Here is a 26,708-nt window from a genome sequence, read left to right as displayed (position 1 = left end):
TTAACTTCTCAAACTAATTTCACACAAGGATATGTACGACGTGATATTTTCCTGGGCGAGACGGTGAAGCTGAATGTTCCTCCGGTACAAGTCTTTCTGGATTCTACATATTGGTGATGAAATAGTTTGATTGTTTAATAACGAAAGGAAAAACCCTAAATTGTGTGAAAAGGGTTACTTCCCGGACGTGGTAACATGAATAGTCTATAGATAAATTAGAATTTTACCTCTGACTTAATTTGCCACGTTCTCTTCAAACCGTTATGAACTGTCAACAAATGGCTTTTGTGTGGAGTGTGGTGTTGATGTGTTTCGTTGCAGGTAAGTTGTTGCGTGCGCAATGTGCAGTCTGTAATGTAAATGAAACGTAACTTCTGGGCACATTGTATTCAATGTGTCTGAACCCTTATGGTTTGTGGATATCTATAGTAGACAGTGTTTAAACTTTTTCTCGTTTTGCATTCAATTATTAAAAGATGTAAGAATTACAGAAACAAATATGACACGATTTTACATTTTAAGATAATCTACAAACTATAGAAAAATCTTAAAATTTATGAAAATAAATTACAAATTACAAACTATTCTGAAACATTAATATCTATGAAAATAATTATAACTTTCACATGATAATTTCTATTTTCGCTCTTTCAATCACAGTCACTTTGTTTACTTCGAATATAAATATGCTTTGCGCGACGGGGAAATAATTGCTCGCCGTTTTTATTTGTTGTGCAGTAAGTGTGTAACCGTGTGCTGTTCTCACTCAAAAGTATCATATCTTACACCGTTATAGAATAATCTTAAAATTTTAACTGAATCAGAAACAGGAAAATCCATCTGTATAATTAAACATGAAAATGGTCGTGTTTATCTGAGGATTAGCCTGTATGGTAGAGAAATACTTTATATACCCACACTTTGGCCGAGTGTTAACTACACTGATGGCTAATGAGAAATAACACATGTCATTTTATCACCGCTAGAAGCACACACAATATAGGACATTCCTATGTGAATACTGTACACGCGCCAGGATATTAAAATTTGGCATGAATAATCTTTTCTGATTTTAAGTTCATCAATAATTTCTGGTTTATTAGACTAATAAGTGCTCCAATATATTCATAGATGACAGGTGCAAATTTTTGTTCTAGTATAACTTTTAATTGTTATGCTATAAAAACGAACTCTAGGATAAATACACATCATGGATATTATACTGACAATGCTTGCCACGAGCTTAAATGAACATATCGTACTACAGATAGATAATGTCATTCTGAACTACAGGTTGATAAAGTCATACTGAACTACAGGTAGATAAACTCATACTGAACAACAGGTAGATAAAGTCTGAACGACAGGTAGATAAAGTCATACTGAACTACAGGTAGATAAAGTCATACTGAACAACAGGTAGATAAAGTCATACTGAACTACAGGTAGATAAAGTCTGAACGACAGGTAGATAAAGTCATACTGAACAACAGGTAGATAAAGTCATACTGAACTACAGGAAGATAAAGTCTGAACGACAGGTAGATAAAGTCATACTGAACTACAGGTAGATAAACTCATACTGAACAACAGGTAGATAAAGTCATGCTGAACGACAGGTAGATAAAGACATACTGAACTACAGGTAGATAAAGTCATACTGAACAACAGGTAGATAAAGTCATATTGAACAACAGGTAGATAAAGTCTGAACGACAGATAGATAAAGTCATACTGAACAACAGGTAGATAACAGATACATTTAGATGAAATCAGTTGTTACTATTAATAGATGAAGTATATCTACCCTACCAGTAGTTGATATGATGCTGTTCTATTTTAGGCAAGTTAAGGATGTGATTACTGTAGTTGCAGATCTTCAATCTTTAGCCGTCCGGTTTTTTTTTTTCGGAGTCATTAGCCGTCCTATTATGTTTGTGAAGATTATATTATTATTCCTCTGTGTAGTAGTGTCACTAGTTTGTACATTATGACATATATAGCCGACTTGGTCGTAATGTTGTATGTGTTGTCGAATTGATATGTCCACGCTGATAATTAGTACCACTGATAGTGGTGATTCTATTTATAATCTTGGGTCGAGTATTTGTTTATCTAGAAGTTTGCTATGAGTCCAGATTTTAGTGAAAGAAATTTCCTAACATGCTAGAAAATTAGTTCCAATTTGTTTGTTTCGAGAAACTTGCTATTGTTCTGTAACTATTTTTTCGCGAGAAGTTTGGTGAACTGTGAAAGGCATATTTCAATTTTCGGGGTCAGGATTACCCTATAAACCGCTGGATAAACTACAGGTCCTTGGCCTATCAGCTGATCTATACACGGCACTGACCACATCTTAACTGTAAGTAACTTAAAGTGACTAGGTTTGCGTGGGTGAAGGTTCTGCCTGAAGTAGCCCTACCAGTAGGGTTTTTTCACTGTGTGTGGAGTCACGCTTTACAAGGATATTCGGTGTTGCCATTAGTATGGACAGATTCACCAATTTAGGACAATGATTTAGTAGGAACATCCGATATCAATATTAAGACGCAAAAATTAGTCGCTGCCCTGAGGGACATCCTATACGATCCACGGAGACGATAAATAAACATTGCTGTCACACCGAACCGGTCAAAAAGCATGCCGGCATCCTTACAAGGAAACAAAGTAATCGTCGTTTTGACATTAATGTGGCTTCCAATATTTTTATAAGAAAATATAAGATCTGTATCACACTGCCGCGAAACCGATTGTGAATATCTGCACATTCCAGTTACATCCGTTACCAACCAAAAAAACGCAAATAGGAGATTTCCAACAGTTTTAAAAAGAAAGTCGCAAAGGTTTACTTAAGTATATAAATAACCAGCCCCATGACTGTGTTGACACTCTCTTAAGCACTGTAAAATCACAATAAAAATGTAATTTAGATAACTAACGGACTGATTAATCATGTCCACGGCCATTCGTCTTCACACCACATTGCGTAATTGGCCGGAAGGCGTTACGCATTGACTTTCGGAAATCAGTCTATGTATAGTGCGGAGACACTATTTGGTAACTTGTCACGTCCTGTGGCTTCACTAGTGTTGTCTGTGGTAATGGCATTTACAAAATACACGTTATCTGACGGGACAATTGTGTCACCTATGATCTAACAAACTTCTGTCGAGACTTAATGTGTGTTTCTGACGTCTTAATCAATAAACCAAATTCAAATTTTTTTTTTTCGTTTTCTTTTTGTTTTAGGTTAAGATGAACAATCACCACTGTTGTGTGCTTTAACGACCAATAGTGATTAGCTAGCAGTAACAAAACTTTTAATTGAGTAGGTTTTGTTTCTAATTCGAAAGGTCGAAAAGTACAGTTCGACTGTATCAGACTTAATACGTTGTACTCAAAAAGAAGGAAAAAACTTCTAACCTTTGGATAACTTCAGGTCGTCCAATAAAAAAGATTCAAAATCACGAGTCAATGGGGCGTGTACGGACACATTGAGAAATCTATGGTTTTGGTGTTTGAACATATATATGTTATTATCCTAGAGTTATAAGTATGGCGTTGCGCGTACCTAGAAACATTGATTTGTTATTATATAATATGTGTGTGTCACTTCTTCTTCTCCCGAAATATTGATAGGAAACTGAACAAACCTAGAAACATTGATTTATTAATATATGATATGTGTGTGTCACTTCTTCTTCTCCCGAAATATTGATAGGAAACTGAACAAACCTAGAAATATTGATTTATTAATATATGATATGTGCGTGTGTCACTTCTTCTTTTCCCGAAATATTGATAGGAAACTGAACAAACCTAGAAACATTGATTTATTAATATATGATATGTGTGTGTCACTTCTTCTTCTTATTGATAGGAAACTGAACAAACCTAGAAACATTGATTTATTAATATATGATATGTGTGTGTCACTTCTTCTTTTCCCGAAATATTGATAGGAAACTGAACAAACCTAGAAACATTGATTTATTAATATATGATATGTGGGTCACTTCTACTTCTCCCGAAATATCAATTGAAACATAATTTAAAGAGTAATGGGAATAGGTCGGATCTACATCGCTGTTTACTTAAATGATCCACATTCTATTTAGATGATTTGCATAAAGTTTGTATCTTAGTTTTGGCATCGAGATGTTAAGACCTAATCTATATCTTCTCTTTGTATCTATAGGAACCAGCGGAAGGAGATCTTGTCCCGCAGGGCGCCAAACAGGTAATCATCTTCACTCCTGCCTGTTTTGTTTTTGTTTTGTTTGTTTGTTTGATTTAAGGGATTTTTTGCTCTTTGGATTCTGGAACGTGAGTTCATATCAACAAAGATGAAATGGCAGGAAACGGTCTGTTAACCATACTAGCATGAAAATATATTAGTAAAAAAAACCATTAAAATCGCTGAAACAGGGCTGGCCTGGTATTATTGATCACAGACTAGAGATGCCGGAGTTTGACACAAAGTAAGAACACGTGACTTGGCTCGTTGTTGTATTTCGTTTTTCGCAATTTTGCGCCATATTTCTCAAATATCATGAACTGGAGCTATATTTTCCGAAATCTGCTGTTTGACGCTGTACTTTACAAACATTGCTGTTTTTTGCAATATTTCTAAATTGTTGACAATAATAAGAGATAGACAAAACATAAGAAAAAACAAAATATGATCAATAACATTACTGCTAGATGTAAATTGAACTTTTCATTTAGGTGTAAAATTTCCTCAAACCAGAGAAAAAGGTCGACACGTCGATATTTGTCAATTCGACGTCATATTGAATGCAAGATATACAATATGTGCATCACAGGGGCGAGCGATGGTAATTCTATATATAGACTGTTTTACTTGCATATCTAAGTATATAACTGTGGATTTTTTTGTCATATCGTTCCGTTTTTGATTATTATTCCTCGCGCTTAATTGAATGTGCTTTAATCCTGATTGGTTAAAATCTCCTTTTTTCGGACAAGTTTTTGGTATTATGGATTTCAAATGTATGTGTATGTTAACTTTACTTGATTAAATCATTCCACCTGTACGTTTTAAGGTATATTTTGTAGGCCAGGATACTTTTTAACCAGTCGTTAAGTTAGACGTTCACAATCCTCGCTGTAGAAAGTTCCAGTTAACCAGCTGTCCATGACAGTCCCACACTCGCTACCAAGAAACTCACGCTAATAAATGTTATATTTTTGTTGCGCTACATCATTATTTCAGGGCCTTCTCTATCTAAGCTGGCTTTAGGTCTCTTTAACACAGTTTGGCATTTTATCATCTGGTCACCCACACAATGGACTAGTCAAGTAAAACTATTGAACAGGTTAAGGCAATTTCAAATTCATTATTGTTACCATCTGAATATCGAGATATAAAATATATTTATGATAAAATTTTATTTAAAACTGCGACGAAAGAGATTTGACAAAGGTGTCTGTGTGTACTTTTGGCTGGCGACATAATTCACCAGCTAGTCCCACACTTTATGTTTGACCGATCCAGACCTGTTTAGAGTTGATTACTTTAGACGCAGAAGCACCACACTAGTCACTTTGACAACAAAGGTGTCCCTTGTATCATAAACAGTGCCATATATGTCTATCTCTAACTTATTTAAGGCGTTGATCAGTGATGGCCAGTCAAGGTCACTCTACGGTCATTACATTTTGCACACAGAAAGGCGATTTAGGTGTCTGTACGAAACATAAAAACTGACCACAGATATCTGAACTGACCCTCCCTTGTATGCAGGGAGACAAAATGATCACGGTGTTGTGAGTGTTGGGGACATAAACAGAAATATGTATGTGTCATCACAACATTTAGTAATTAGCACCAATGTAACCTGAAAGGTTTATACTTCTGTCTACAAACAAAATGTAAAGTCTCGCGAGACATCTTCTGTCTACATACAAAATGTAAAGTCTCGCGAGACATCTTCTGTCTACATACAAAATGTAAAGTCTCGCGAGAATATCTACTGTTTGCAGACGGTAAAGACTCACGAGACATATTCTGTTTACAGACGGTAAAGACTCACGAGACATCTTCTGTTTACAGACGGTAAAGACTCACCAGATATCTTCTGTTTACAGACGGTAAAGGCTCACGAGACATCTTCTGTTTACAGACGGTAAAGACTCACGAGACATATTCTGTTTACAGACTGTAAAGACTCACGAGACATATTCTGTTTACAGACGGTAAAGACTCACGAGACATATTCTGTTTACAGACGGTAAAGACTCACGAGACATCTTCTGTTTACAGACGGTAAAGACTCACGAGACATCTTCTGTTTACAGACGGTAAAGACTCCCCAGATATCTTCTGTTTACAGACGGTAAAGACTCACGAGACATCTTCTGTTTACAGACGGTAAAGACTCACGAGACATCTTCTGTTTACAGACGGTAAAGACTATTCTGTTTACAGACGGTAAAGACAGACATCTTCTGTTTACAGACGGTAAAGACTCACTGTTTACAGACATGTTCTGTTTACAGACGGTAAAGACTCACGAGACATCTTCTGTTTACAGACGGTAAAGACTCACGAGACATCTTCTGTTTACAGACGGTAAAGACTCACGAGACATGTTCTGTCTACAGACGGTAAAGACTCACGAGACATGTTCTGTCTACAGATAAAATGCAAAAACTGGCAAGACACCTTCAGTCGTCAAACAAAAAAATCTCATTTAATTAAGAAATCAATAATCTTAATGAAAGATTGAAATTAAGTAATTAAGTGTTCGCTTGGCTTTGATATGTAGAAGATATGGTAACTTTTTTTCACACCTTTCTCATCCCTAAAATATTTCTCAATAATTTTTGTTTACACACGCGCTGACTCAAGACTAGACTAAATAAATCATTCAAGTTCTTTTCTATAAGAACATTTTGTACTCTGTTCCTTACCAAAATCTACAGGTAATTGATGTCGTCACAGTGAAGGTGGCTGTGTAGGTATTACATATGTGTTACGGGAACTGTCAATCATCAGGTAGCTTTAGACAGGTGGAAATGTCTCTGTTGGTGATTACTCTCACTGACAGCCCAATCATCGATAAATCATGAGAGTTCGATTAGGGAACATGCTTACCTTACGGAGTTATTGAACGTACGTATTACGGGGCGTGGCAGATACATGTAGTATAGGTATGGATGTAGTTTAGGCTCATAGATTACAAAACATCTGTTTACATAGATTTCTTACTATGAGAAAAAGGGAGATATATATCATTTAATTACATTTCATTTAGAATAACTTAGATACCCACGGAATTGTCGCTTTAAAGATGCCATTGACATTATTCAAAGTTTAGAACATTTTGTTAGATGGTTTTGATCCCCGCACGTGACGACGTCACTTACAAATCTTTGACAAAGATCTTAAGTTGATTAATCTAGTTCATCCAGGCGCTTGATCACGTCTTAATTTAATAGACAAAAAGAGTCTGGTGGAAGGAGATTCTGTTACAGTGCCCTAGATTTTTATTTTCGCGACGGGTCGTGCGTACCACTTGGAACAATGTTCCGAGGCCGAAGATGACGCAGTTATATTTCGCAAGATTTTAGGGACAAAGAGGGAACGTATCCGCCATCGATCGATTCATGACTTAAATTTGAAGAAAGTTATATTGAAACTAATATCGCATAGAGTCTGAGCGGAAAACTTTACCAAGTATACCACTGTTTACGAGAGATACAGGTAACTGTGTTAAGTTTAACCCCGTGAACGACTAGAGGACAATTCAACAGGATGTCTTACTCAACACTGCGGTGAAGTAAAACGCAAAACATTCCACCTCATTAAACTTCCTGTCAAAAAAATGTTAACGGAAATGACGTAACCGGATATGAGACCTTCAATTGCACTTATTTTTTTTATCGTCATCAGTTTTCCAGCAGCACGCTGCATATGTTGTGAATGATTCTTTCTTTATATGACTGTCACAGCTGTCATTTACCATAAAGGGATACGATGAGCAATCACGTGATTAAGATACGGAGATTTAATGAAAAAACAAAAAACAAAAAATGGAAACATGTGAATACACAAATAAACAAGATAAAACCATGTTCTACACGACAAGATGCACATCACTGGAAGTTAAATGAGTCCCATAATTTATCACAGTGACCTATTTTACACCTAAACCTGGAAAACCTCCACTAATTTTCGAAATCTGTCTATACACGTGTTAAGCTGCACCCAACACCTTCTATGTTAAATATTAGTTGTGTCCCCCTCGGCTACTGTCAGAGTGACCGTGGTCAAGTTTCACAAGAACTTGTCACAGATTGGCGACACGCTGGAGATAAAATGACTAAATTGTAAGACTAAGTGTCCATTTGTTGTCATATTTGGCATAGACAGGTGTCCACTGAATGACCAATCGTAAATCCATGAAGGAGTTACGTCATATACTTGATCAAAGTGGCCCGCCATTAGACTGACAACAAACACTAATGATCATTAGTTCGATTATATCGACAACATCAATGAAATATTTAGTTTTAAAAGTTATATACTTGTTTCAACTTTATATTTTAATACAATAAGGTGAAGTTTCCGGTTGTACCAGGTCGTTTGAAAATTCTAATTCCTGTTATATATAAAACATCTATTATGAAAGCAAATTTCGATGTCTTGTTAAGATGGCGGTTTTAACCAGTGATGTTTGTGATAGATTTAAATAGTTATATCCAGGTTATAAAAATTGAGGGCGCCTACCTAAAGGTCTATGATGTTTGTGGTAGATTTACCTAGTTAAAAAAATGTATATCCAGGTTATACAAAGCGAGGACGCCTACCTAAGGGTTTGTGATGTTTGTGGTAGATTTACCTAGTTCTATCCAGGTTATACAAAGGGAGGACGCCTACCTAAGGGTTTGTGATGTTTGTGGTAGATTTACCTAGTTCTATCCAGGTTATACAAAGGGAGGACGCCTACCTAAGGGTTTGTGATGTTTGTGGTAGATTTACCTAGTTCTATCCAGGTTATACAAAGGGAGGACGCCTACCTAAGGGTTTGTGATGTTTGTGGTAGATTTACCTAGTTCTATCCAGGTTATACAAAGGGAGGACGCCTACCTAAGGGTTTGTGATGTTTGTGGTAGATTTACCTAGTTCTATCCAGGTTATACAAAGGGAGGACGCCTACCTAAGGGTTTGTGATGTTTGTGGTAGATTTACCTAGTTCTATCCAGGTTATACAAAGGGAGGACACCTACCTAAGAGTCAGTGATGTTCGTGGTAAATTTACCTAGTTATATCCAGGTTATAAAAAAAGAAGAAATCTTGTCTTCGAGTCAGTTATATATATTATGTTAGGAGTGATTGGATAATCCTGAGAGGGGAATCCCCGTTCTCTCTTAGGTTAGGAAACCTGACATAATTATACATAATTATACAGAACTTTAATTGGGATTACTCTAAAAGGAAGGAAAACCTTCCCCAGACAGAATGCACCTGTCCAGGGTATGAGTAGGACTTGTTAGGGGGAAGGGATGGGGTAGGTGTGTGTGTGCGTGTGTGTGAATGTGTGTGTGTGTCTGTGTGTCTGATTGGCGGGAGGGTGTATGTGGTACATTGAACAATATATAGACTGGAGGGTAATAATTCGTCATATACCTTAAAAGTCACAGTGATGTATACACTGTATAGAGAGTTAGTTATATCCAGGTTATAAAAGTAATATCCTGAAGAAATCTTGTCTTCGAGTCAGTTATATATATTATGTTAGGAGTGATTGGATAATCCTGAGAGGGGAATCCCCGTTCTCTCTTAGGTTAGGAAACCTGACATAATTATACATAATTATACAGAACTTTAATTGGGATTACTCTAAAAGGAAGGAAAACCTTCCCCAGACAGAATGCACCTGTCCAGGGTATGAGTAGGACTTGTTAGGGGGAAGGGATGGGGTAGGTGAGGTAGGGGAGTGTGTGTGTGTGCGTGTGTGTGAATGTGTGTGTGTGTCTGTGTGTCTGATTGGCGGGAGGGTGTATGTGGTACATTGAACAATATATAGACTGACCGAGGGTAATAATTCGTCATATACCTTAAAATCCGACACAGTACTGCTATACACTGTATAGAGAGTTAAGTCATATCCCGGTGACCATTGTAAGTAATATCCTGGAGACCATTGTAAGTAATATCCCGGAGACCATTGTAAGTAATATCCTGGGGACCATTGTAAGTAATATCCTGGAAACCATTGTAAGTAATATCCTGGAGACCATTGTAAGTAGTATCAAGGAGACCATTGTAAGTAATATCCTGGGGACCATTGTAAGTCATATCCTGGGGACCATTGTAAGTCATATCCCGGAGACCATTGTAAGTCATATCCCGGAGACCATTGTAAGTAATATCTGGAGACCATTGTAAGTAATATCCCGGAGACCATTGTAAGTAGTATCAAGGAGACCATTGTAAGTAATATCCCGGAGACCATTGTAAGTAATATCCCGGAGACCATTGTAAGTAATATCCCGGAGACCATTGTAAGTAGTATCAAGGAGACCATTGTAAGCAATATCCTGGAAACCATTGTAAGTAATATCAAGGAGACCATTGTAAGTAGTATCAAGGAGACCATTGTAAGTAATATCCTGGAGACCATTGTAAGTAGTATCAAGGACACTGACAGAGTAGATATATGTAGGCCTACATAGAATATAGTCACAACATTCTAATGCATTGTAAATATTCATGAATCAATCTTAACTACGATAAATCAATCTAGACGGAAAACGGACAGCCGGTAGACATTCCTCACAGCATCTGTCCGTTTTTGTTATTGTGACAAAATTGATAAATAATTTATATATATGTGTAGGATATACACTGAGACAACTGAAGTTGTCCACTTCCGAGATCCGTGTGTGCTTATAATGAAACATTGTCTTCTCCATAATGTGTATAGTTGTAACGATATACATCATACTCTGGTACAATAACGCCTGGTAGTTCAAATTAGAAACATTCAGATCAACTTACATTACTGTATATGATACACTGTTTGGACATAATTGTAACACAACTGACAATTGTTACTGAGCAAGATCTAAAAGGTCAATTTAGTCTCCTTAATACTAATAAACCTGCTGGTCCTGATGGTATCTTACCTAAGGTAATAAAAAAACTTATCGTCCTCGCTAATTTACCATTAAAATGTTATCTAATAGAACACTAACCAAAGCCTGTGTAAATGCTCTTTACAAAGGTAAAGGTGAAATAAGTGATCTTAATAATTATAGACCTATTGCTATTACTTTTATTAAGATGCTCGAAAAAATCATTTTTAAATATACCAATAATTATATTATGAAATATCAACTACTTAGTGAAAATTAATCTAGTTTTTAGCCTAGAGACTCAACTGTTAACCAACTTGTAGATATTTTTGATACAATAAGTTCTAACTTAGACAAAGGTAATGATTTACGCTTTGTATTTTGTGACATTAGTAAAGCATTTGATCGGGTATGGCATTTAGGACTTTTATATAAACTTCGAAAATTTGGAATTAAAGGTAAATTATTAGAGTGGTTCAAAGCTTACTTATCTGACAGAAAACAAAGTGTAATCATTGATGGTTATCAATCTAATACTAAACCAATTAATGCAGGTGTACCTCAAGGGTCTGTTCTTGGACCCTTTTTATTTTTACTATTTATTAATGACATACCTGGCAACATTACTTCTAACATTAAATTATTTGCTAGTAATACTTCACTTTACATTGTTATTGATAGTAAAAATGAAATTGAAGCTGCTGCTAATATTCTTAATGATGATCTCTCTTCAATCTCTTCTGGGGCTAATCTGTGGCAAATCCTTTTTAACCCAAACAAATCTGTTGCTGTAAACTTTACTCACAAACAAACTGATCTTCACCCTCCTCTTCTCTTTAATAACCATCCTGTAATGCAGAATGACTGTCACACACATTTAGGATTAACCTTTAATTAAAAAAAGGGGGACATGGTCAGATCATATATCTACAATTTATGAAAAAGCTTCCTCTAGACTTAATATACTTAGAATGTTGAAACATAAGTAGATAGAAATACTTTAAAAACATCATATATATCATACATCAGACCGATTTTAGAATACTCTGATGTTGTTTGGGATAACTGTTCTAAGAAAGAATCAGACCTACTAGAATCTGTGCAATTAGAAGCAATGCGCTTAATAACTGGTTTAAGGAGAGGTACATTACATCATTTACTTTATTCAGAAACACAATTAGAAACATTAGAGACTAGGAGACATAATCACAAACTTACCCTCATGTTTAAAATTATAAATAAATATACACCTACATACCTCTATAACATCATACAACCATTCATCAATACAAACATTAATTACACATTTAGAAATGAAAGAATCTTCAATGTTCTTTTTGCATGAACTAATAATTATAACAATAGTTACTTCCCTTCTACTATGAGTCACTGGAACTCTCTTGATGACTCTATAAGGAACTCTATTTCAATCTCTAGTTTTAAATCTAAATTAAAAAAATAATTTCTGATATGCTTGTTAATTGTAGTCCAAAAAATCTTAATATTATATTGTGCCAACTAAGGAACTATGCCAGTGACCTAAATTATGATAGACTAGTAGATAATTTGATTGAAGATGGTTCCTGTAGGTGTGGTACTAATCTTGAAGATGCTACTCATTTTTTTCTTTCGGTGTCCTCTTTACTCAAATATTAGACATCACATTTAGTCTGTATATAATTTACTAGGATTTGTTAACCTTAATGTTTTACTATTTGGCAACATTGGGATATCGGATGAACTAAATCGTGAAGTACTTTTCCACACCAGCTCATACTTAAAAAAAATAAAAAAGATTTTCAAATTTATAAAATTTAAGTAGTTTTATACTCAAAGGCAAGTTCTAATGTCTATATTATAATAATTATTATTTATTATTTTTTTTGATTGTGTGTTATGGTATGTGTGGGCAATACAGTTGTGTGTGTGAGTACTTTTCCTCCTCTCTTCCTTAATACATGTAATTATTATACCTCAAAACTATTACCTACTTTAATCAATCCATATTATAAAACATATAATAATACCGGTTATCTTGTGGGAAAAAACTTATATAGGCTTAGCCTGTTGTTTGATCCCAATTGTTATTGCATTTATTTGTAATGTTATATGTGTGTGTTAAATGTATGCATTAACAGTAAAATATTTATGAACGAAGGAAGACAATTTTTACTCGTACCATACCCTTGTATCCAACTCACGACACCAAACCACCTAGCAAAGCAACCGCACCAACCCGACATCCCCAAAAAAGGATGTAAAGATACATATGTACAATATACTAAAAATAACTATTTTCATGGAAAGTGCGTGATACGAAAGTAAAAATATTCGGGGCTCCCTCAGTGCTAACATTTGTCAACATGACATAACTTGACTTTTTATTAAAAGAAGACCCTTCCCAAACGTCACGTTTTCTATCGTGATCGCTTAACTGCGTAAGACAAAACCCATGAAAATCTTTCCTGTGTTAATATTCTATTCTCTTTTAATCAATTCTAAATTAATAAGAATGATAATTTTGTTTGCATGTATTCTATTATTGTTTAGACACAACTCGTGTCCTGTTGTTTACATGTATTCTATTGTTGTTTTAGACATAACTCGTGTCCTGTTGTTTACATGTCTTCTATAGTTGTTTAGACATAGCTCGTGTCCTGTTGTTTACATGTATTCTATTGTTGTTTTAGACATAGCTCGTGTCCTGTTGTTTACATGTATTCTATAGTTGTTTTAGACATAGCTCGTGTCCTGTTGTTTACATGTATTCTATTGTTGTTTTAGACATAACTCCTGTCCTGTTGTTTACATGTATTCTATTGTTGTTTTAGACATAACTCGTGTCCTGTTGTTAACATGTATTCTATAGTTGTTTTAGACATAGCTCGTGTCCTGTTGTTTACATATATTCTATAGTTGTTTAGACATAGCTCGTGTCCTGTTGTTTACATGTATTCTATAGTTGTTTTAGACATAGCTCGTGTCCTGTTGTTTACATGTATTCTATAGTTGTTTTAGACATAGCTCGTGTCCTGTTGTTTACATATATTCTATAGTTGTTTAGACATAGCTCGTGTCCTGTTGTTTACATGTATTCTATAGTTGTTTAGACATAACTCGTGTCCTGTTGTTTACATGTATTCTATAGTTGTTTAGACATAGCTCGTGTCCTGTTGTTTACATGTATTCTATTGTTGTTTTAGACATAGCTCGTGTCCTGTTGTTTACATGTATTCTATTGTTGTTTTAGACATAACTCGTGTCCTGTTGTTTACATGTATTCTATAGTTGTTTTAGACATAGCTCGTGTCCTGTTGTTTACATATATTCTATAGTTGTTTAGACATAGCTCGTGTCATATTGTTTACATGTATTATATTGTTGTTTTAGACATAGCTCGTGTCCTGTTGTTTACATATATTCTATAGTTGTTTAGACATAGCTCGTGTCCTGTTGTTTACATCTATCGGTCAGTTACTAAGATCAGCTAAGCTATTCTCTACTGTAGTCTCTTTTTCAACTGCATCCGTTGGTCAGTTTTACCAGGGTTAATGTCCTCGCTACAACCAGGGTCATTTGAGGACGGGTGTCAAGATAGACACCTCTAGTATAATACTATTAGATACAAAAACAAAAAAGCTGTTGAATTGGGGGTAGCAGATCTATATTGGTGTCTTTGAAGTCTCTTTGTAGAAGAGACACATTGGTATACACCATTTTATTCTTGGGCTCTCGGACGTCGGAGAACACAATATCGACTCAGAAAATTTGGTTTTGTTTTCAGTTTTCTATACATAACTTCAGGGTCAGTAATAATCAAGCTTATGTGTTAACGAATGAATTAACTTCACTTACATAAGCATAATATGTGTTAATGAATTAATTGACTCCACTAACATAAACATCATATGTGTGCTATAATGTTTATCATAAATGGAGTATTTTGCATCATTGGTACATACAAATATCGATGAACTTATCAATAAGCATCACTACCCTATTTCAGTTGACATCAATTAAGAAATTTTCGTTTCAATAATTAGTATCCCTTGTTAATTTCAGTTGATATATGCACACCTGGCACTGTTCACGGGAGCGAGACTTTACTAATAGACTTTTCACCGGAAGTTGGAATAAACTCATGTAACTGCAACTTCACAATAGATGGCGCTAGATTGAACATATCCAGTCTAACAACGCCTCAGAATTCATGTGGATCGCAACTAGAAGTGGATGTGGGCCTGGATTATCTCGAAGTGGACTGTAACCCTGTCAATAAATCCTACAACACGTCAGAGATCAAGCGAGGAAATATCTGGACCACGGGGGGCGTATTCCATAGCGGAGTGTCGCCTCAAGACTTGTGTCTCGAATTCACAATTGAAGGAGGTAGGTGTGACAATAAGAAATGATATTATGAAAATGGTAAAATAGAAGATTGTTGTGCCTATTGTAGTTGAGGAATAAAATACAACGATGATGTTTTTTTTTTTTTTTTTTGAAATTGTAAAGTTATGCTTGATTACTACTTTCAATGGTTTATATGTTGTGTAGGTGCGTCTACAGTGACCGTAACATGTACTTTTGAGAGAAACTGGGAACGAGGTACCACAACAGATGTAACTCTCGGCCCTGAGGCTCCCTCGTCCATCACTAAAACCGTCGGCCTTACCACACCAGCCCTTCTGCGGACCACCACAACAACAGATCCAGCAACCGCTAAACCAACAACACCACAAACCACAGACAGTGGTACCTCTACCGCAGACATATTAGAACCACCAGCCAGCATAAGAGATGAAATTCTCAAGTTGGCCAAAAATGATGAAAAACCTGTTGTTTTTGAAGATGCTAACCTACTCGTTAATACAGAAGAATCTATTATGGAAGATACAACGACAAACTCTGAAGGAATATTCACTGATGTAACAGCTTCCGGTACAACGTCCGTCCCTATTTTACCGCCTAAAGATATTATGGACACGATATTAGAGATAGCAAATGCTACAAAAAATCCTATTCGTGTTGAACATCCAAGTACAACACCACTACAAAATGTTACAAGTGATGGGGTTTCCAAGACGACCACGTTGTTACCCCAACCTCTAGAATCCTCTGTTAGACTTCCAATTGTCCCGCCGACAGACATCATGAGCCAACTGCTAGATATCGCGAACAATGGTACAAATAAAACAATAGTTTTCCCAGAGTTTGCTGATAAAGATGTGAGTTCACAAACATCGGAACAAGCAACTCTCAAATCAACAGTGTTATCAGAAGAAACAACAACACCGCAAAAACAAACAACAGAAGTCAGTTCTTTAATATCCTCAACAACAACACAACAAACAACTGGAGTAGATATTATGACAACAGTACCTTCTGACGTTGTCTCAACACAACAACCTACGTCAATGCTACAAAAAACACAAGCGACAACTGTTGTTGTTGCAACTAAACAATCTTTGGAAACAACTACACCAAACATTAAGTTCTCAACCACAGGATATGACCAAACACTATATGATGGTCTGCCTGCAAATACTAATGATGACGATTGGACAAGTCATCCCGAAAGTACGACCTCGACCACCAGAAAGACCACAACTCAAGCCGTTAGAAAAGCCCCAAGAGGCGACATTGAAATCACTACCCAAACAGACAGACCGGAAATGACGTCTGTACTACAAACAACTTCCGATACCATCTTTTCAATTACAACACAGAGGAAGGACCCCATCATTACCACGACTCTGCCGGACACTGATGACGTGACAAGAGCGCGGAATGGAACCGGAACTGACGACACGCATGAGACAAAAGACACAGTAATCGGTAAGAAATTTGTAATGATAATGCCTGTTTGACTCCTCTGAAATTTTAACTTAACTCCTAAGTAAGCCTGTCCTTTTTCGGTGCTTTTGGGTAATGTCCCTTTTAGACAATTGCTTGTATTCGCCTCGGCATGAAAATCCTGTTTGAAGCCTGCTAATATTTATTATTGGTGACTTTTCTAGAATGTCCTTACACCTCGTATCGTATCGAAGTTATCGTTTTCTAGCAGACAACGACACTAAATATATACAAATATAACGATAATATAGCATAAATTGTGGTGGACTCAAACGTCCTACCTTGTGTATTCTGACACCCTACCTTGTGTATTCTGACGCCTTGTGACACCCTACCTTGTGTATTCTGACACCCTACCTTGTGTATTCTGACACCTTACCTTGTGTATTCTGACACCTTACCTTGTGTATTCTGACACCCTACCTTGTGTATTCTGACACCCTACCTTGTGTATTCTGACACCTTACCTTGTTTATTCTGAAGTCTTACCTTGTGTATTCTGACACCCTACCTTGTGTATTCTGACACCCTACCTTGTTTATTCTGACACCTTACCTTGTGTATTCTGACATCTTACCTTGTGTATTTTGACATCTTACCTTGTGTATTCTGACACCTTACCTTGTGTATTCTGACATCTTACCTTGTGTATTCTGACACCCTACCTTGTGTATTCTGACACCCTACCTTGTGTATTCTGACGTCTTACCTTGTGTATTCTGACACCTTACCTTGTGTATTCTGACCCCATATCTGGTGTATTCTGACACCTTACCTTGTGTATTCTGACACCCTACCTTGTGTATTCTGACGTCTTACCTTGTGTATTCTGACACACTACCTTGTGTATTCTGACGTCTTACCTTGTGTATTCTGACATCTTACCTTGTGTATTCTGACACCTTACCTTGTGTATTCTGACATCTTACCTTGTGTATTCTGACATCTTACCTTGTGTATTCTGACATCTTACCTTGTGTATTCTGACACCTTACCTTGTGTATTCTGACACCCTACCTTGTGTATTCTGACACCTTACCTTGTGTATTCTGACACCTTACCTTGTGTATTCTGACATCTTACCTTGTGTATTCTGACGTCTTACCTTGTGTATTCTGACACACTACCTTGTGTATTCTGACATCTTACCTTGTGTATTCTGACACCTTACCTTGTGTATTCTGACATCTTACCTTGTGTATTCTGACATCTTACCTTGTGTATTCTGACATCTTACCTTGTGTATTCTGACGTCTTACCTTGTGTATTCTGACACCCTACCTTGTGTATTCTGACATCTTACCTTGTGTATTCTGACACCCTACCTTGTGTATTCTGACACCTTACCTTGTGTATTCTGACACACTACCTTGTGTATTCTGACGTCTTACCTTGTGTATTCTGACACCCTACCTTGTGTATTCTGACACCTTACCTTGTGTATTCTGACATCTTACCTTGTGTATTCTGACATCTTACCTTGTGTATTCTGACACCCTACCTTGTGTATTCTGACACCTTACCTTGTGTATTCTGACATCTTACCTTGTGTATTCTGACACCCTACCTTGTGTATTCTGACACCTTACCTTGTGTATTCTGACATCTTACCTTGTGTATTCTGACACCCTACCTTGTGTATTCTGACACCTTACCTTGTGTATTCTGACATCTTACCTTGTGTATTCTGACACCTTACCTTGTGTATTCTGACGTCTTACCTTGTGTATTCTGACACCTTACCTTGTGTATTCTGACATCTTACCTTGTGTATTCTGACGTCTTACCTTGTGTATTCTGACACACTACCTTGTGTATTCTGACACCCTACCTTGTGTATTTTGACACCTTACCTTGTGTATTCGGACACCCTACCTTGTGTTTTCTGACACCCTACCTTGTGTATTCTGACATCTTACCTTGTGTATTCTGACATCTTACCTTGTGTATTCTGACACCTTACCTTGTGTATTCTGACACGTTACCTTGTGCATTCTGACGTCTTACCTTGTGTATTCTGACACCTTACCTTGTGTATTCTGACCCCATATCTAGTGTATTCTGACACCTTACCTTGTGTATTCTGACACACTACCTTCTCTATTATGACAACTTACCTTGTGTATTCTGACACTTACCTTGTGTATTCTGACACACTACCTTGTGTATTCTGACATCTTACCTTGTGTATTCTGACACACTACCTTGTGTATTCTGACATCTTACCTTGTGTATTCTGACACCTACCTTGTGTATTCTGACATCTTACCTTGTGTATTCTGACATCTTACCTTGTATATTCTGACATCTTACCTTGTGTATTCTGACACCTTACCTTGTGTATTCTGACACCTTACCTTGTGTATTCTGACACACTTACCTTGTGTATTCTGACACACTTACCTTGTGTATTCTGACACACTACCTTGTGTATTCTGACGTTCTGACACACACTACCTTGTGTATTCTGACATCTTACCTTGTGTATTCTGACACACTTACCTTGTGTATTCTGACATCTTACCTTGTGTATTCTGACATCTTACCTTGTGTATTCTGACACCTTACCTTGTGTATTCTGACACCTTACCTTGTGTATTCTGACACACTACCTTGTGTATTCTGACACCTTACCTTGTGTATTCTGACACCTTACCTTGTGTATTCTGACATCTACCTGTATTCTGACGTCTTACCTTGTGTATTCTGACATCTTACCATGTGTATTCTGACAACCTACCTTGTGTATTCTGACACCTTACCTTGTGTATTCTGACACACTACCTTGTGTATTCTGACATCTTACCTTGTGCATTCTGACGTCTTACCTTGTGTATTCTGACACCTTACCTTGTGTATTTTGACCCCATATCTGGTGTATTCTGACACCTTACCTTGTGTATTCTGACATCTTACCTTGTGTATTCTGACACCTTACCTTGTGTATTCTGACATCTTACCTTGTGTATTCTGACACACTACCTTGTGTATTCTGACACACTACCTTGTGTATTCTTACACACTACCTTGTGTATTCTGACATCTTACCTTGTGTATTCTGACACACTTACCTTGTGTATTCTGACACACTTACCTTGTGTATTCTGACACACTACCTTGTGTATTCTGACATCTTACCTTGTGTATTCTGACTTTGTGTATTCTGACATGTGTATTCTGACATCTTACCTTGTGTATTCTGACACCTTACCTTGTGTATTCTGACACACTTACCTTGTGTATTCTGACACCTTACCTTGTGTATTCTGACACACTTACCTTGTGTATTCTGACACACTTACCTTGTGTATTCTGACACACTTACCTTGTGTATTCTGACACACTTACCTTGTGTATTCTGACATCTTACCTTGTGTATTCTGACACACTACCTTGTGTATTCTGACATCTTACCTTGTGTATTCTGACACACTACCTTGTGTATTCTGACATCTTACCTTGTGTATTCTGACACACTACCTTGTGTATTCTGACATCTTACCTTGTGTATTCTGACATCTTACCTTGTGTATTCTGACATCTTACCTTATGTATTCTGACGTCTTATCTTGTGTATTCTGACACACTACCTTGTGTATTCTGACACGTTACCTTGTGCATTCTGACGTCTTACCTTGTGTATTCTGACACACTACCTTGTGTATTCTGACACACTACCTTGTGTATTCTGACATCTTACCTTGTGTATTCTGACACCTTACCTTGTGTATTCTGACACACTACCTTGTGTATTCTGACATCTTACCTTGTGTATTCTGACATCTTACCTTGTGTATTCTGACACACTACCTTGTGTATTCTGACATCTTACCTTGTGTATTCTGACACACTACCTTGTGTATTCTGACACACTACCTACCTTCTGTATTCTGACATCTTACCTTGTGTATTCTGACATCTTACCTTGTGTATTCTGACACACTACCTTGTGTATTCTGACATCTTACCTTGTGTATTCTGACATCTTACCTTGTGTATTCTGACACACTACCTTGTGTATTCTGACATCTTACCTTGTGTATTCTGACATCTTACCTTGTGTATTCTGACACACTACCTTGTGTATTCTGACACACTACCTTGTGTATTCTGACATCTTACCTTGTGTATTCTGACACCTTACCTTGTGTATTCTGACGTCTTACCTTGTGTATTCTGACACCTTACCTTGTGTATTCTGACTTCTTACCTTGTGTATTCTGACACACTACCTTTTGTATTCTGACATCTTACCTTGTGTATTCTGACATCTTACCTTGTGTATTCTGACACTTACCTTGTGTATTCTGACACCTTACCTTGTGTATTCTGACACTTACCTTGTGTATTCTGACACACTTGTGTACCTTGTGTATTCTGACATCTTACCTTGTGTATTCTGACCTTGTGTATTCTGACATCTTACCTTGTGTATTCTGACATCTTACCTTGTGTATTCTGACACCTTACCTTGTGTATTCTGACGTCTTACCTTGTGTATTCTGACACCTTACCTTGTGTATTCTGACATCTTACCTTGTGTATTCTGACACACTACCTTGTGTATTCTGACATCTTACCTTGTGTATTCTGACACACTACCTTGTGTATTCTGACGTCTTACCTTGTGTATTCTGACATCTTACCTTGTGTATTCTGACACACTACCTTGTGTATTCTTGTTTATTCTGACACACTACCTTGTGTATTCTGACATCTTACCTTGTGCATTCTGACGTCTTACCTTGTGTATTCTGACACCTTACCTTGTGTATTCTGACACCCTATCTTATGTATTCGGACACCTTACCTTGTGTATTCTGACATCTTACCTTGTGTATTCTGACACACTACCTTGTGTATTCTGACATCTTACCTTGTGTATTCTGACACACTACCTTGTGTATTCTGACATCTTACCTTGTGTATTCTGACACACTACCTTGTGTATTCTGACATCTTACCTTGTGTATTCTGACACACTACCTTGTGTATTCTGACATCTTACCTTGTGTATTCTGACATCTTACCTTGTGTATTCTGACACACTACCTTGTGTATTCTGACATCTTACCTTGTGTATTCTGACGTCTTACTTTGTGTATTCTGACACCCTACCTGGTGTATTCTGACACACTACCTTGTGTATTCTGTCACACTACCTTGTGTATTCTGACACCTTACCTTGTGTATTCTGACACCTTACCTTGTGTATTCTGACACCTTACCTTGTGTATTCTGACACACTACCTTGTGTATTCTGACATCTTACCTTGTGCATTCTGACGTCTTACCTTGTGTATTCTGACACCTTACCTTGTGTATTCTGACACACTACCTTGTGTATTCTGACATCTTACCTTGTGTATTCTGACACACTACCTTGTGTATTCTGACACACTACCTTGTGTATTCTGACATCTTACCTTGTGTATTCTGACATCTTACCTTGTGTATTCTGACGTCTTACCTTGTGTATTCTGACATCTTACCTTGTGTATTCTGACGTCTTACCTTGTGTATTCTGACATCTTACCTTGTGTATTCCGACACCCTACCTTGTGTTTTCTGACATCTTACCTTGTTTATTCTGACATCTTACCTTGTGTATTCTGACATCTTACCTTGTGTATTCTGACACCTTACCTTGTGTATTCTGACACCTTACCTTGTGTATTCTGACACCTTACCTTGTGTATTCTGACGTCTTACCTTGTGTATTCTGACACACTACCTTATGTATTCTGACATCTTACCTTGTGTATTCTGACATCTTACCTTGTGTATTCTGACATCTTACCTTGTGTATTCTGACATCTTACCTTGTGTATTCTGACACCCTACATTATGTATTCTGACACACTACCTTGTGTATTCTGACATCTTACCTTGTATATTCTGACATCTTGTATATTTTCATGTTTTTGGATTGATCAATAATCTTTTATGAAATGTTTTATCTGTTTTTAGCAGGCTGTGTGTATGACGCCTGCTCATGATGTAGCATATGCGATTCAAATCATGTCCTATTATCTTTTTTATGAATATATATATCAACAAATTTATGACATTTGCGGACTAAAATGCACGCAAAGTTCATTAGCATGCATTTTTCCCATATATCCATATTAATAAGGAATGTCCCTTCCTTCCTAGTGCTGGGCTATGTATGTAAGTAACTGTTTCACGTCCTGCTTTAATATTTGTTTTCTGCACTGTATAGACGAGGAAAAATATTTTAATAAAATGATCTGAGAGTTGATTTCTCAGCCCTAAGTGTAATTCAGCATTATAAAATGAAGATACACTTATTTTGAATTCTTCTCTAATGATTGCAAGGGAAAATACAGAATACTTAAATCCAAATATCTATGCATGCATGTGGTGAAAGGTATTTTACTCATGTTGGGTATGTTTTGTGTCTGAACGGGACAGTGACTATTGAAAAATCTAAACTGGTTTTTACTGAAAAAAAGAGTTTTTTATTAAATCAAACGTGACACTCGAAAAGTCTTAATCTGACCTGTGTCAACAAATCTACTGATGTCAATTGACAAGAATTTTTTTCCAATTTTGCTTCGTTTCAACGTAAGAAAGAACCTCTTTTAGGAACAATATAATTTTGCCCACGAACCAATTTAAACCGAACTGGGTTGTAATGCATGTAATTGGTTAACTGCACGGACAAGCAAGCTTCGCTAAGGCTAGGTTAGTGGTACGTAATGAAGTGAAATGTTCGTGCCCTACATATCGCCGTACCATCAGCTATTTAATCGTAAACATCTAGTGTTATTGTGTCTAACTATTGGTATCTATTTCCTCTAACACAGTGATATTCAGATATTAATGTAACTAATTAAGTCACAATGTAAAAATTATCCTGTTTTTTTTTATTGAATCAATAGAGACGTGTTTTAACAAGATAAATATATTCACCAACATCACAATATACGTTAGATATGTTAATAAAACAGTTGTTAATCACATACGTTGACAGGATCTTGTCACAGGTAAGATAGGTGTGGTCCCGCTTTTACATGGAGCTCTCCTACTAGCTGTTCTTCCCGGAAGACATTCTTTTTCCTCCATCCCCCATCCCCCATCCCCCTCTCAAAGCAACCAAAACACGAAGTAAATACAGACGAGGAGTGATTAGTTAGTTAAGATCTGTACCTTTCAGAATGTGAAGTTGTCTCTATGAGGATATTCGTTAAACAGACATTACAAGACTGTTTACATCTCATAATTATTCTTTTTTTTTTTTACAAGATTTGCGATTGTGAAAAATAAATATTCACTTTACAATATTCTAAAAATCAAATGTTTTTGTTTCTTGTGTCACGTGGGTTTTTTTAGAAATGCACATTTTTATCAAATAATTTGATGGAATGCATCTTTTATAAGGGTTTCGTTCAGACGCTAAACAGGCGGGAAACAGTATGGTTTGTTATCACGTGCGTGACACGTGGTCGGACCTGTATGCTACTAATAGAACTGATAGCTGTAATTTCGGACGGTTAAGATTTTCGGATGTTGAAGCACAATGTGTGGATTTTATAGGAAATCGTCAAACGGTCTAAGATTTCTCTGTATTAATTCTATAAGGTATCAACATTTCGTTTTGTGTTTTAATAACATCCTCAAAAATATTACAAATAAACCACGCAAAAATAACAAAACTTACAGTTATGCATGGTGTCGGTATCAGCCAGGTATGCATGAGGTCTATGTAAACAGAGAAATGGTGTGAAAGTATCAGCTTTCTTCAATTACTTGGTTTCATTATGGATATTAATTGAGACACTTTTTTGAACTAACACCGTGTTTTTGATATAGCTGTCAGGATGTTATATAAGAACAATACATTGTCAAGCGGTGAGAAGCTGATATCACGTTAAGCGACTTTTAATTAATTCTTAAGTCACTATGAGTTCAGCTGCTGGAGTTCGTAATCAAACCCACGGATACTAATTAAAGATATTCTTTATGTTCCGTTGTAAATGTTTGCTTGATCCCGAATTCATCGTCACCAGTTCTCTAATCGTCCTGTATTTCAGTGATCATTGTTGGCTCCATCATCGGCATCATCGTTATCGTCGCCATCATCGCAATCATACGGGCATTCTGCAAATCCAGGTATGTAGCATTACGTGGTAATGTAGCAAGTACACACACGGTTATAGTACACACACGGTTATAGTACTCCGTGGTAATGTAGCCAGCACACACACGGTTATAGTACGCCGTGGTTATGTAGTCAGTACGCGCACGGTTGTAGTACTCCGTGGTAATGTAGCCAGTACACACACGGTTATAGTACTCTGTGGTAATGTGTCCAGTACACGTACACACACGATTATAGTACTCCGTGGTTATGTAGTCAGTACACACACGGTTATAGTACTCCGTGGTTATGTAGTCAGTACACACACGGTTATAGTACTCCGTGGTAATGTGTCCAGTACACACACGGTTATAGTACTCCGTGGTAATATGTCCAGTACACACACGGTTATAGTACTCCGTGGTAATGTAGTCAGTACACACACGGTTATAGTACTCCGTGGTTATGTAGTCAGTACACACACGGTTATAGTACTCCGTGGTAATGTTTCCAGTACACACACGGTTATAGTACTCCGTGGTAATGTTTCCAGTACACACACGGTTATAGTTCTCCGTGGTAATATGTCCAGTACACACACGGTTATAGTACTCCTTGGTAATGTGTCCAGTATACACACGGTTATAGTACTCCGTGGTAATGTAGTCAGTACACACACGGGTATAGTACTCCGTGGTAATGTTTCCAGTACACACACGGTTATAGTACTCCGTGGTAATGTTTCCAGTACACACACGGTTATAGTTCTCCGTGGTAATATGTCCAGTACACACACGGTTATAGTACTCCGTGGTAATGTTTCCAGTACACACACGGTTATAGTTCTCCGTGGTAATATGTCCAGTACACACACGGTTATAGTACTCCGTGGTAATGTTTCCAGTACACACACGGTTATAGTACTCCGTGGTAATGTGTCCAGTACACACACGGTTATAGTACTCCGTGGTAATGTAGCCAGTACACACACGGTTATAGTACTCCGTGGTAATGTAGCCAGTACACACACGGTTACTTAATGTACCAGTTGGAGGTGAAAATATTAAAATAGAATGACTTTCCTTAAAGTAATGACGAAGTTTTTGAAAAATGAAATGCGTGTGTACGTTTATAAGCTTGTGTTTTCCCCCTAACGATTCAGCAAACAAAGTCCCAATATTCATAATATAATCAACAAAATTCACGGGAATGAGGTTAACTATATTTACTGTGCTTTAACTAAAAAGTTCAGATGGTTTATGTTACAATGTGGGTTTGTACAAACAAAACATGATCTAGATAGCGAATTACTAGGGATATATTTCAAAGTTTTAGAAATAAGAAAATCGAGTTATTCTTTTTCAGGCGTAAGTCAGCAAACATCACCATGGTGGAGAAAGGTGGTATGGAGAATGGGGGCGGGGCCACTACAGGGATAGATAATCCTCTTGTACAGTTACAACAGGAACAGGAAATGGTAGAAACAAATCCGAACCCTGTCGACATCCAATCCGGAAAAGGCGAAAATAATGGCAAAATGGAGGCGAATTTCAGTGAGGGAACTACGGAAATGAACGGAAATGGCGTCTCTAATTCTCCACGAGCTGGAGACGTTGACATGTTTCAGAGTTCGGCCAGTCCTTAA

At 36.9% G+C, this 26,708-nt stretch overlaps 1 protein-coding gene across 1 annotated transcript; it reads left to right on the top strand.

Moving 5' to 3' along the window:
- The first annotated feature begins 263 nt into the window (after positions 1-263).
- LOC132551528 (mucin-2-like) lies at positions 264-26,708 on the top strand. Its single transcript, XM_060215680.1, has 6 exons — positions 264-328; positions 4,206-4,240; positions 15,169-15,495; positions 15,661-16,941; positions 25,017-25,095; positions 26,429-26,708. Exons 1-6 carry the CDS (start codon positions 264-266, stop codon positions 26,706-26,708), a joined length of 2,067 nt encoding a protein of 688 aa, XP_060071663.1.

This window comes from Ylistrum balloti, unplaced genomic scaffold, assembly GCF_031769215.1.
Source record: "Ylistrum balloti isolate Yb309-2 unplaced genomic scaffold, AGI_CSIRO_Ybal_v1 Utg370204, whole genome shotgun sequence".
Taxonomy (NCBI): domain Eukaryota; kingdom Metazoa; phylum Mollusca; class Bivalvia; order Pectinida; family Pectinidae; genus Ylistrum; species Ylistrum balloti.
The sequence above is the reverse complement of the archived record's forward strand: the minus strand, read 5'-3'. Positions and strand labels throughout refer to the sequence as shown.

Excerpts from the sequence above, each read along its gene's own strand:
- LOC132551528 (XM_060215680.1), top strand. The coding sequence starts at position 264 with ATGAACTGTCAACAAATGGCTTTTGTGTGGAGTGTGGTGTTGATGTGT. Across the intron at positions 15,496-15,660 it reads CGAATTCACAATTGAAGGAG|GTGCGTCTACAGTGACCGTA; the intron begins GTAGGTGTGACA and ends TATGTTGTGTAG. Across the intron at positions 16,942-25,016 it reads GACAAAAGACACAGTAATCG|TGATCATTGTTGGCTCCATC; the intron begins GTAAGAAATTTG and ends CCTGTATTTCAG.